The sequence below is a fragment of the Chenopodium quinoa genome, unplaced genomic scaffold (genome assembly GCF_001683475.1).
Source record: "Chenopodium quinoa cultivar QQ74 unplaced genomic scaffold, ASM168347v1, whole genome shotgun sequence".
Lineage (NCBI taxonomy): Eukaryota > Viridiplantae > Streptophyta > Magnoliopsida > Caryophyllales > Amaranthaceae > Chenopodium > Chenopodium quinoa.
In genome coordinates this window covers 3847127-3861019 of record NW_018744304.1, presented here as the reverse complement: position 1 = coordinate 3861019, position 13893 = coordinate 3847127, and the positions used below count along the sequence as shown (strand labels likewise).

The window sequence follows — 13893 nt, the reverse complement described above, 5'->3', positions numbered from 1 at the left end:
TTGATTTCCACGGGTCGTATGTTTATACGATATAATCCCGAAGAATATGCTGGCAATCTCTCATAAATGTGTTTCTTAGCATATTTTCCTGCCGTGAGGCATAAATACTCCTTTTGACCTATTGCCATTGTTTCTAAATGATAGCCATTTTGGCGTAAATCTTTAAAGCTTATGAGATTTCTTCGAGATTTACTCGAGTATAAAGCCTTATTGATCATCAATTTTGTTCCATTTGGAAGCATTATACAACCCTTTCTAGATCCTTCAATTAATTTTGCTGACCCGGAAATAGTGTTTACATTTGCCTGAAACAACTTTAGTTGTGAAAAATATTTCCTATCCTTTAAGATAGTGTGTGTTATTCCACTGTCCAAAAGGCACTGATATTTGGAACCAACTTCAGGCATATCCATATCTTCATAAAATAAATATGAGATTAATTTAGAATAATATAATACAAACTTTTATTGATGATAGAAATTAAGAGTACATGACTAGTCATTTAAAATACAGTACATAACAGAAAATACATTAAAACATAGTATATATTACATTAGTAGATGGGTTATTTAAGCATTGTTATTTTCTCCAAAGATGATATCATTCCCAATTTTAGCATTGTCCATGAAGAAATCGGACACATCAAGGGTAGGACATGGAGCATTTTCTTCATTAACATAATTTGCTTCTGCATTTTTCTCCTTGCCTTTTACAGAAGCCTGGTAAAGGTCTACCAAATGTTTGGTCATACGACAAGTACTTCCGCAATGCCCTGTCATGCCACATCTGTAACATGTGTCTTTTCCTTTTGAAGGATTTTGTTTGTGGCTTCCAGATGACTGTCCCTTCTGTTTTTCAAAATTTTTGAAATTACTGTTTCTTTGAAAATTATTTCTACCACATCCTCGGCCTCGTCCGCGATAATTTCCACGGCATCTTCCACGACCATTGTAATTTCCACGTCCTTTAAGATAGTGTGTGTTATTCCACTGTCCAAAAGGCACTGATATTTGGAACCAACTTCAGGCATATCCATATCTTCATAAAATAAATATGAGATTAATTTAGAATAATATAATACAAACTTTTATTGATGATAGAAATTAAGAGTACATGACTAGTCATTTAAAATACAGTACATAACAGAAAATACATTAAAACATAGTATATATTACATTAGTAGATGGGTTATTTAAGCATTGTTATTTTCTCCAAAGATGATATCATTCCCAATTTTAGCATTGTCCATGAAGAAATCGGACACATCAAGGGTAGGACATGGAGCATTTTCTTCATTAACATAATTTGCTTCTCCATTTTTCTCCTTGCCTTTTACAGAAGCCTGGTAAAGGTCTACCAAATGTTTGGTCATACGACAAGTACTTCCGCAATGCCCTGTCATGCCACATCTGTAACATGTGTCTTTTCCTTTTGAAGGTTTTTGTTTGTGGCTTCCAGATGACTGTCCCTTCTGTTTTTCAAAATTTTTGAAATTACTGTTTCTTTGAAAATTATTTCTACCACGTCCTCGGCCTCGTCCGCGATAATTTCCACGGCATCTTCCACGACCATTGTAATTTCCACGTCCACCTCTTTGTATAGTATTTGCCTCGGGTGGATAAGAACTTGTTGCATTTGCCTCATGATAAGTGGCCAAACACCCAGTTGGTCTAAGATTATGATTTTTCAACAAAAGATCACTATTTTGTTCCGCAACAAGCAATACACTCATTTATTCATTAAATGAGTGTTTTTTCAATCATCTGTTCATCGGTGACTGGATGATCACAGTACCTCAATATAGATACTATCTCATGCATGGTTGAATTGTAATCAATTACGGATTTGAAATCCTGGAACCGTAAATTTGTCCAGTTAAATAATGCCTTAGGAAAGAGCACCCTTTTGTGGTGTCCAAATCTTTCATTAAGGAAATCCCATAATTCTGTGGGATCTTCAACCATCATGCACTCAGTTTTAAGACCTTCATGTAAATGATGCCTTAGTAACACTAAGGCTTTTGCCTTTTCTTGTTCAGTAATAGGTTTTTCAACCGTCATTGCAGAAGTGGTAGTATTAGTTGTTTGACCAAAGGGACTTTTATTATCTTTAAAAGTGTGCTCCAACCCTTGAGCTTTTAAATTCATCATAGCATCGACTTTCCATTCCAAAAATTTCTTTCCAGATAAATCTAGGATGCTGAATTGTCTTTTCATAAGATCTCCCATTTTAACTACAACAAATTACGTGATAATTAATTTATAATAATAAATCATACGTACATCATATATGTTTAATTCTTCCATATTTTTAGTTTGTTAATGAAACACGTGATAATTAAATTTATTTAACAATAATAAACCATCAATAATATAATTCTTTCTCCCCCTTGGTTTATTATTGTGAGTAATTGTATGATTAGGCAAAAATAAATCATATTAGTCGCATAAACAGCAAAACGACAACAACAACAGTAGTAATAATAATTATAATAATAATGTTAATATTATACAATGATGATTAATAACAACAAAACAACATAATAAAGCAAAAAAATGATTTTAATCTACTAAACCGACAAAATAAACAAACTTCACTTGTACATCATGACAAAAATTAATATTGCTACTAACATAACTACAAGCGCCATAATTAGAAGAAGATATTGTTTTATCTTCCTTAAATCTTCCTCAAAGGTGAAGGTGTGGGTGTTTTGAGTGTTGTGGTTGCCGTCGGGCACTACTAGAAAACAACCAATCAACGGCGAAAGAAATCCGTCGGAAAACCCTGAAATTCCGTCGGAAGGCATTGTCGCAATACCTTTTGTAGGAATTTCAGGATATTTTGGAAGGAAATTCCGTCGGAAAGGTCCTTTCCGATGGAATTTCCGACGGATTTTGTTCTATCGGAGTCGGGTTTGACTTGATTGGAAAGTCCGTCGCAAGATTCCGACAGACTTTTCCGTCGGAAGTGGTCTATTCCGACGGAATTTTTCGTCGGAAGGTAACTCAGACCGACGGAAAAGTCCGTTGAAATCTACTTACTTCCGACGGAAATTTCCGTCAGAAAAGTCAATAAAAAAAATAAACAAAAAAGCCCCACCCAGACCCACCCCCACCACCAGCCCACCAACAACCCCCCCACCCCACACAGACCCCCACCCAGACCCCCCACACACCCAAACCACCACCCACATACCCCCCAGCAGCCCCCCACACAGACCCTCCAGCAGACCCCCCACACAAACCCCCCAGCAGCCCCCTTACCACCTTAACCCGCCTCTCCACCTGCCTAACTTAACCCACCTCCCCGAATCCTCCCTGAAACCACCCTGAAACCCACCTCCCACCACCTCCCCAAACCCACCACCCACCTCACCGAAACCACCCAAAACAACAACCGAAACCACCCAAAAAAAATAAAAAAAAAGCCATAATTCAACAACACCATAATTCAAAAAAATCAGAAAAATAAACAAGTTAATTAAGAAGAAAAAAAGACACATACCTTAATTTTGACAAAAAAAAAACCGTCAAAATTGGGTTTACAAGGTCAAATTCGACCATGAAAACTCTAGATCTAGAGTTTTCATGGTCGAATTTGACATGAAAACCTTGATTTTCTTGAAAATCTTGAATTTATTTTGAATTGAAACCCAAATAACCCAAACTGAAAATGAAAACAAAGAGGGGAAGAGGAAAGAAAAAGAGGGGAAGAGGAAAGGAAGGAGAGGAAGGAGAAGGAGAGGAAGAATAGGGGCGCCACCGCCATAGAAGGAGAAGGAAGGTGAAAGAAGGAGAAGGAAAGGAGAAAGAGGGGAAGAGGAAAGAAGAGAGGAGAGAGAAAGAGAAAAGAGGCGTGAAGGGGGTAAGAGTAGGGTTTGCGCTTTAAAAATGGGGTTTTGTTTTTGTTTTTTTTTTTAATTTTTTTTTTCTCTAAATCCATCGGAATGATATATAAATCCGTTGGAAATTTCCGACGAATAATCTAAATTCGTCGGAAATATCTGACGGAACTTAAATCCCTCGGAAATCGCGTTTTTTCCGACGGATTTTCGTGTTCGTTGGAACACGTCCGTCGTAAATTGCCCTATTTCTTATAGTGGGGGAATATATTGGAGAGGAAGGAGTGAAAAGTTTTTTTTTTTTTGGATAAAGGAAAAAAAATGGGAAAGGATATGGGATTTGTGGTGAAAATCGGGAGAAAATCTACCATTTATAGAGGTAGGTTTATCTGTTACTGTTTTGTACAATTGTAAAAAATATCATATAATAGTTTGATGTACTGGCAAAATTATGGTCCAAATATAAGTATTTATAATTGTAAAAGGTTATCACACTGGGAATGCAAGCCATAGTGGTCCGAGATCCCTAATATCTATAAAAGATCATGGGTTCGAAAACTGAAAGAAACACAAAAAGTACGTAAAAGAAAAAAAAATAATAAGTAAAAAAAATGTTGCATCTTTTTGTCAATTTAGTTAATAATATGTATGCAAAGTCATTACTAATCAATTATAATAACTAAAGATTAAATTTTACATAAAAGGTGAGTACGTAATATCAATGTGCATGAATCAAACAAAAAAAACCGAGATACCAACATGAATAAAACAAGGAGGGAAAGTAATGAATTCATAAGTTATAAGAGGATTTTTTTTTTCACCATTGTGTTTTTTTTTTTTTTTTTTTTTTATACATGATACAGTAAATGTTTGAGTTTCTGGTATAGAGGATCCCAAAATATGGGCAACTGTAGAGCATATTCCTCAAAACATTTAGAAGTAGATAATATTTATTTGTTATAATTTTGAGAAGTAGCTATAAATATACCTGACTAGGAATTGGTGCTGATAACGTGTTAAAAGATGACTTTCTAATTATAGAATGATATTGTATGTTTATGAAGATGGAGATAGAAGAGAGCAAAAGAACAAATGAAAGAGTCGGTGTTATTTTCTTCTTCTTCTTACTCCACTAGTTCACAAGATAGTGAACTTATTTATAGGCAAATATTGCCATTAAAATATTTTACATGATTGTACTTTTATACAAATTATTTTCCATAATATGTGATGAGCTACAAGTTATCTACAAGTCATGTGAACTTCATTTTGGCATTTTCTCAACAATAAGGTGTTTTTTCACAAAAAAAAAAAAAAGTGTTATATAAGAGGTGGATTTTAACAATTTTTCTTTTTTTTTTTGTTTTTAGGAAAAGGATGACGCCTTATATTACAAGGACTATGGTTCGTTCACCCATACTAGTTCAATACCAAAAGACCTAATGCGAGCTAAATTGTGTGCTATAGTATTCGCATCTTGCTTTACATGACTCCAAGTAATTGAATTAAAGGAAGAACTAGATCAAAGAATGTCATCAAGCATCGCATCTAAGTCCCTGAAGAAAGTTTCAGCCTTGCATAACCTCCTCACAAGTACCTGGCAGTCAGACTCAATGGTATTGTCAGCTAAACCATGCTGTTTTGCTAGTTTTAAGGCTAGCGCTACTACCTTCCCCTAAGCTATGATAGCTGGCAAGTACGCTCAGACTCGTCTGGTGGCTGCAAACACGACACTCCCTGGAAAATCACGAGCCACTACAACAATCCTCACTCATCCATCTTCACTAAGTGAGGCATAATAATTCAGCTTCACAATCCCTTGAGGAGGAGAAACTCATGACTAAGGGCTCTGGCATACGGATCTCTGTTTTGGCCCATATATTTTGCTAGTGTAGGTGATGCAGCCAGAGACGGTGAACATGCTCCACAATCAAATGATGACAGCTTTCCAAGCCCTGGAAGACCTTGTCATTTCTTTTATTCTATAAACACCAAAGCAAAATCACTCCCCTACACTACTTTTTTGCATCATATTTACTCCATAGCTCAAAGAGATTGATAAAACCCATATCATGAGGCCATTTAGCGAGTTCACTACAGTCACAATCTGTCCTAAAGTCTTTCAAATTTTTGCACTCAAAAAAGGCATGTCTCAAAGTCTTAGGGGTACCAGGACACCACGGGCAATCATCCATTTCGTTCATATGACAATATTTCAAGTTAGCATTAACCAGCATTTTACTTGTGCATATTCTCCATAGGAAGTGTCTGACTTTGGGCGTGATTTCGAGCTTCCAAATATCGACCCAAGATTTGTGAAAATCATCTAGGTTTCATGACTTCCCCAACATGTAGGTTGATTTTACCGAATACTTTCCATCCATAGAGTAAGCCCGGGAAGCTATATATGTCGTGTGTGTTTCTTGAGCTCAACCGAATGGCAAGGATGCTGCGAATATCCTCCTCATTAAAATTATTGGCAAGTCACAGCTCGTCCCACTCCTTTTTATCATGATTAGTAAGCTCACTCACTCATTGTAAGTCACCAATTTGAAGGGAAGACACAAACCTGCTACTTCCATTATCAATCCAAGGGTCATCCCATATTCAGACGGAAGCACCATTCCCAATTCCCCAACGTATCCCTTCCTTTAAAAGTGCCTTAGAAGACCAGAGCCTTCGCCAAGCAAAGCTACCAGCATATCCCAACCGAGCATCCAGGACGGATTTTTTAGGATAATATTTAGCCTGGAAGACCTTTCCTAACAGAGAGTCAGGGTTAGTGTGTAGTCTCCAAGCTTGCGGTCTAGTAGAGCATCATTAAAAACACCAAAATCCCTAAAACCCAATCCTCTGAGGCATTTTGGAGTCCATAAATCAACCCATCTATTCCAATGAACTTTTCGAGAATGCTCATCATTACCCCACAAAAATTTTGCCAACAAAGAATGAATGTCATTAATAACCCCCAGAGGGATTTTATACACACCCATAATGTATGTGGGGATCGCTTGGATAACAGATTTCAAAAGAATTTCTTTTCCGGCCCGAGACAATAATTTTTCGTTCGAACCAAACAACTTCTTCCAAATTCTATCCATGAGAGCAGGAAAAACCATCCTTTTATACCTTCTCACAATAGTTGGAATGCCTAAATATTTCCCGTGGTTGTCCACTTATCGCATGTCTAGTACACTCATCAATTCTTCTCGCGTCGAATCACTAACCCCTTTACTAAAAGGGACCTCTGATTTTTCTTAATTAATTTTCTGTCCGGAAGCTGCTTCTTTTGTTTAGATCGTCAGTAAATAATGCAACAATAAAAACAACAACAACAAAGCCTTAGTCCCAAGATGATTTACGGTCAACTAACATGAATCGTCATAAGAAACCATCTGACAAAAAAAAAGGACATAACAAGATAACCAGTTGAAAAAGTTTTGAAAAAAACGGTATTTAAAGTGAGAAAAAGAAAGAGCATCCAAGTATGAGAGTTTTAAGATCATCAATAATAAAATTTTAGAAAATTTTAGAAAATTCAAGGAATTCAATAAAGTTTATAAGACACGAATTGCGTAAAATGACAAAAGTAAATGCTAAGACAAAATAAAGTACATAATACCTCTGTTAATTATTAGTTGCAATAAAGGGGTATTATTTGTGAGACATAAAATGATCCTTTGTTGCAATTAAAAATTAAAAAAGGTAGTATATAATCATGACACGTCATAGACGTGAATTTTCTCCATCCACACTACCCTATCTAAAATTTTTAGGTCTCCCCCTACGACCCTGCCTTTAGCGATTCTATCACTTTCCAACTCTTCAAGCCTCCTTACCAGAGTCTCACTTGGTCTCTTCCTTGCATGGTTAAACCACCTTAAGCGATTCTCCCAACGATAAATAATAACATTTTAAATACGTGATAAATTTGTAATAGATCCACTGACGACATAAAATTGTCGATATATTTAAGAATACCGACATATTATGGTCGTTAGGTTTCTAGCTGTCTGTATACTTGAGTATACCGATAGCTATAAACCATCGGTGGATCCATTAAGCGACATTTTTAATACCTCTAGATATTTAGTGACAACCAATAATTGTCGATGGACTTATGTATTTCGATAGTATGTTCAACCGTTTGCGTAAATGGAAAAAATCGTTGAAAATTAAACATTTACGGCCAAACCGTCAAAGATTCAGGAAATTCCAACCTCCTATTCAACAACATTCACTTTCCCAAGGCTAGCCATCGGTGATACTTTTCCAATGATTTCATCTATTTTTATCGACGATTTCTTATTGTTGGAATAAGGCCCTTTTCTCATTGTTCTCATTGAATTATAATTTTCAAATATGAGCATTGTTCCCATATTTCTGGGATTCACTTTAAGTGGAGAATTTGAATTCCCAGTTATTGTTTAGTTTCTTGCGTTGCGTCTTTCAAGCTCCACAAAATTCAAGTAGATTACATCATGTTTAATTATCCAAGCGTCACCTAAGGTGGCAAAAGGCCATTGGGAAGAGCATGTATTGTAGGCTTCACTTCCCTATAATAGTACAAATTTTTACTTACACCTACGTGTAGGAAAAGTTGCCTACACCCCTCCTCCCCCCCCCCCCCCCCCTCACACACACACATTTTTTTTTACTGTTCTAGTGTTCTCTAACACAAATAACACATGATGCTCTGTTTTTTAAAAGAAAAAAAAATTAAATAAATAAATCTTTCATCTCATTTTAGTTTTGTACAATACTTCGTATATGTAATTTTTATTTTTGTAATTTTTTTATATTTCATTTTCTCACTCCTATTTTATTTTTGACCCTATTTTTCATGAAATTTTTGATCTTATTTTTCATGGATTCTTCTCAAATTTGTTTACTAGTAATTATCAAGTATGAGATGAAAAGTGAAACACGTCAGAAAATCAATAATGTTGTCGGCGGCAAAGAGATGATAGAAAAATGTTTACCGATGACAATGAAAAGATTTATATCATTTCATTGTATGGCCATGAACAACTGAAAGTCCGCTTTCATTGTATTTTCATTCTATTTTCCTGCTCGTCTTGCTGTAGATTCTCGTTGTTTGACAACCAAATTACGGAGGTCAACTATTAGTATGTTAACATGTTGTGTGACATTTAGAAATGCACGTATATTCTGTATATGAACATCTATAATTCATATATAAACATAAGTAATATAGAAAAGAACATTGTTTTATGATTAATGAAAAAAGTAAAAAAAATTTATTATATGAGTAGGAGTACATTCCTATAATTTGAACATCATACAAAGTTATAAGTGAACATCTGCAATATTAAATCAAATTATTTATAAGAAGTTTATATAGAATTTGAACATTTTATATTTTATAAATGAACATTATATATGTAGCGTAAAATATTACACCGTATCTTATAAAATTTTAGAAAATTGTTTAAGATATGAGTTTGATCATGTGAAAATTAGGTGCAGTATATATTTCTATCAAAATAAAAACGAACATCTATTATTAATATATGAATGAATGAATGGCATCAAAATTGTAATAACACGTTTAACAAAATGAAAATGAACATATATCAACACAAAAATGAAAATATAGTAGAATCTGAATTATCATGTATTAATATTGTAATGAATACTATCATACATAATGATTTTATATATGAATGAAATATGAACATTAAGGGATCCCACTTCCTCTATGCCCATGGCCCTTAAAAAGTCTAGGACTTTACACTTTTCTAAGGTGTTTTAGGATTTGAATTCCTGACTAGTTAGGGGACCTTGAATTAGAATTGATTCTATCACTACGCTTTTTTGTAAGAAACAAATAGGAAGTCGCCAATGAGTTTTAGGAAAACTCATGAACCTCGTTCATACTTTCTCCTAAGAAGTGTTCAAGGTATAATTAGCATGAATCATAAGTTTACACATGCCCAAATTGGTCTACTAAACCAGAAATGATTTCGGCAACGAGGGTACTATGATAACGTTCCTTTTTTAGAGGAATCAGCATCCTAGCCCTAGTGCGACCTCTACTAGCTCTTCCTTTTTCACAATTTCATTAACAAATAATATATGCAAAGCGATTCCTAAATACTAAGTTAGTTGATTTTATTTACCAAAATTAATCACAAAAAGTCTATATTGCAACGAATGTCGTTATTCTTTTTTAATTCAAATTAGTGAAAAGAACAAAATAAACAATATTCGCCTTGACTTAGGTGATAAAACAACAATTTAATTATTCAACTTCTAGTCTTTAATTAACGAAATAATACTATGTAAATAAATTAACTAAAGTTTAATTAAAGTGATCAAACAACACTAATAAATTGATTAAAGTTATGTAAAACAAGAAGAAAAAGGAAAAGTGATTTAACTAAGTGCTCAGAAAACTAACTATTCTCCTTTGTTTTCTAGATCTTGTTTTGGATGGTTATGGACCTTCCTTCTTTTTTGTACCTCCAAGGCTTCAATGGAATAAATTAGGGTTAGAGAGTATATGGGAAGATAGGGGAAAAGTAGTATGATAGCAAGAGAGTATGAGAGATTAGGGATTTCAGAGTTTAGGGTTTTTAATTCTGAATTTTCTATTGTGATTAGGGATAATGAAGACCCCTATTAATAGGCGTAGGAATCTAGGTTTAGGGTTTTAGAGCCGCGGCGTCAGGTGGCGCACGCAACTCCTAGAGTCGCGCTGGAGTGGCGAGCGCAACTCTAAGACTTGCGCGTGGCAGAGTTGCGCGCGGTGCGGTTTGCCTTATACGAAAACGCGTTTTTAAAACTTCCATAACTTTTTATTGAAAGTTGGATTAAAGCAAAAAGATATCATTGGAAAGAGCTGAATGTCTACTTTCCAATGCCGTTGGAATTAGGTTAAATTCTATTATGGATCAAAAGATATAGCCGTTTCAGTTAAAGGGTGTCGGTTTTAAGGCCCGATTTATTATTTTGATGATAACTTCTTCTTTTTAACTCGGAATTGGGCTTATAATATACTGTTGGAAAGATCTTTGAAAGGGCTATCTAGCTGCATTGGCTTTGAACTGATATTATGTGGTTAAATGTTTTAGTTGGATCGATTTTTAACAATGTAAGACCTATTTGATCTAATCATTGCATATGACGCATTAAGATCCGTTAATAATCAAGATTAAACATGTATGAGAATATTTTAGTGAAAGTAATGGTGTCCTTCCAACAAGTGTATTATTCTTATAGAGGGTTCAGAATTATTAGAAAGCTAATTCTTCGGTGAGGTCAAGTGATCGAAATGCCTAGGTGGAGGCCGCTTCCGATCAGTAATATTAATGTATAATTAATATTAATCTTGATTGAACCCTTCGGGTCACACCCCAATCGAGTAACCGATATGATGCGACGAATTAATTTGAAGGATTAAATAATTCATTAGAGTATTACGAATATAAGTCGGATTCCGAGCTTGGAGCGTCGCAAACTGAGAGTCGTAAGTCGAGACGATTCTAGGAATCGACGAGACGTAAAATAATCAAACAATACAACACACTAGGCTAGCTCAAGGACTTTTCGCACCACTCTAGTGGAGGAAAGGCCAAACTGCAACCCAAGCCCTCGCAAAGGCTCAGCATGGTGCTGGCCGGGGCATGCGAGGCTGGGCATGATATTGTCGCGCAAGCTCTCGCACAAGCTGAGCAGCAAGCTCGCCGAGTGATGCGGGGCTGTGTGTGCTGGCCAAGCTAGCATGCGTGCTAGCAATGCTTGCTAGCTGTGCTTGTTGACCCAGCCATGTGCTCAAGGGCTACCCACATGGCACCCTTGTTGCCCAAGGCATAAGGTTGCCACATGGCGCATGCTTAGAGAGGAGAGCTTTTGTTTGGGAAACAAGGGGACATGTGGTCCTCCCTTGTGGTCCTCACCTAACCCCTCCCATGTGTGTTCCAAGTGTTGTTTTATTATTTGTCATGCTATTTGATTTAATTTGGAATTAAATTAATTGCTTACTTTTCTCACTCTATCATTTTCTCCCACATGGAAAGATGATTGAAGTTTTAGGAGTCTTTGCCTATGAATACCAACTTTAGAAGTTGGGATTACTCACTTGAGTTAAACTCAATAAGGCATCTCCCAATAGGTGAGAAAACCTTTAAGTTCGTAATACTCTAGTATTATTTTGGTCTAGCCCCAACTAACCTTTGGGGTAGGGACAGTTCGGGTCGGGTCTCGAGGGTGAGAGCCGTTGGAGGCTTACACATTTGTGGAGCTAACGCTTTCAAGTACGAGATCTAATAGGAGCGAAGCACGCGTCGAGGGTATGATCGTCTTTCTCTCTCTCTCGTAGTTGATTAATTATGTGATTGTTAATATGCATGTTTAGTTACGTTAATTTGTGTGCGGATTTTGGGAGGGTTTCATTTCCCGTAGTGTCGGACACTACAAAACCCAACATTTAGGCCTAATTAGTAATCAGTCTAGGCTCTAAGATAATTTGGTCTCAAAGACAAGTTCTAACTTACTTCATAATGCATTTCAGAGTCCATAAACACTTCAACTTTGATCTAGCATGAAGAACGAGTTTTTGTAACATCATCGCACTTCCCGTCGGGACAGGATGCCAAAAGTAGGTTTCGAGAGCATAAATCTCTTAGTCAATCATGGATAGAACAAAAAGGAAAGAAACAAAACAAGACCTAGGGTGCTACATCTTGAATTGTTGACAACTTCTTGAGATTGCGTCTTCGAGCTTTGTCCGTTTCCAACATAGGTGAGATCTTCTCTAAAAATCTAGTCCATCTATATGATTCATGATTACATTTATCAAGTCCCTTTCAATTAATGTTTCCACAGTGTAGACTTTATGAAATGTGTCTAAACCAAGGTATTGTAAATGGAACTTGTATGGTGGAGACATGTTGCCTATGAACTTTGGGATAAGTTCATGATCCGAAGGTCTTTGTGAAAGAAGAGTAACCTTTGATCGCCACCTAGAAAAGAAGTCAATGAAGCCTTCTTCTTCCCCTTGCTTGAGTAATTCAAGATCGCGTAAGGTAGTTGTGTGCTCGATGTTATTTCCATATTGGGCTAAAATCGCTTTTACAACGTCCTCCCAAGTGGAAGTTTGTTTTGCATCGAGATGTTAACACCATGATCTAGTAGTTGGGTCCAATGAAAGAGGGAAAGTACATGCATATAAGCTATGCTCGACCCCTTTCAATGCCATCATTCCAAGAAAGCTCATTAAGTTAGTCATAGGATTGTCCGTAACCTTAAAGGTTGGTAAATCCATAGTCAAGAACTTTTCAGGGAGAGTCTTGCCACTAGGTTGTGGTGAAAGCTCATAATTGAAGAACTTAGTCCCTGAGCTAGCTCGAACGACAAGTTTCTCCAAGGCCTCTAATCTTTCGACTCTTGCTTTTTCTTGTAGAATTTTTTTCTTTTTCTTTCTCTACTTTTATTTTATCCTTTTCTACTTTTTTAAGGGCCTTCATTTGGGCTTCTTCTTCTCGTAGGGCCTTTAGGTTTTGGAGTTCCTCTCAAAATTTCTCCAATGCTGTTTTGTCACCCATGATTGGACTAGGATGCGAATGTGGAATATGATCTAGTAATGTGTATCACGAGAAATTGAGCGCGTTCACTTAAAGCATTTTCTGCCAAGCATTCAAACAATGAACAAAAGTCAAAATGATTGTTTTTATTTTTTAATCCTTGTGATACGAATTCACTTTAAACAAGTGTGTTAATGAATAATGTCAAAAAATCCACAAACAATCATTAATGGACTGTCATAATTTGTGTTGACTTCGACAAGGTAATCATGTAAGGATTTTACTTTAACTGAACTGTTTTCGAAATAGGTAGAAGAGAAAGAAAAAGAAAGTTGGATTGAAAACGCTCATCAAATTTTTAGAAATATTAATCAACCCAAATGAACTCCTTAAAATGATCAATATACTAGATTGTGGCACTAGTAGAAAAAATGAAATACGCACCCCCCCCCCTTTAGCACCGATTCTTGAAAACCGGTGCCAAAAGAAATGGGCGGGATT

The 13893-nt window shown here is 36.0% G+C and overlaps 1 protein-coding gene across 1 annotated transcript; it reads right to left on the bottom strand.

Annotated features, from left to right (window-relative positions):
* Window positions 1-1739: 1739 nt before the first annotated feature.
* On the bottom strand, window positions 1740-2228 carry LOC110695824. The gene has a single exon (XM_021873050.1). It carries the CDS (start codon window positions 2226-2228, stop codon window positions 1740-1742), a length of 489 nt encoding a protein of 162 aa, XP_021728742.1.
* Window positions 2229-13893: the final 11665 nt, after the last annotated feature.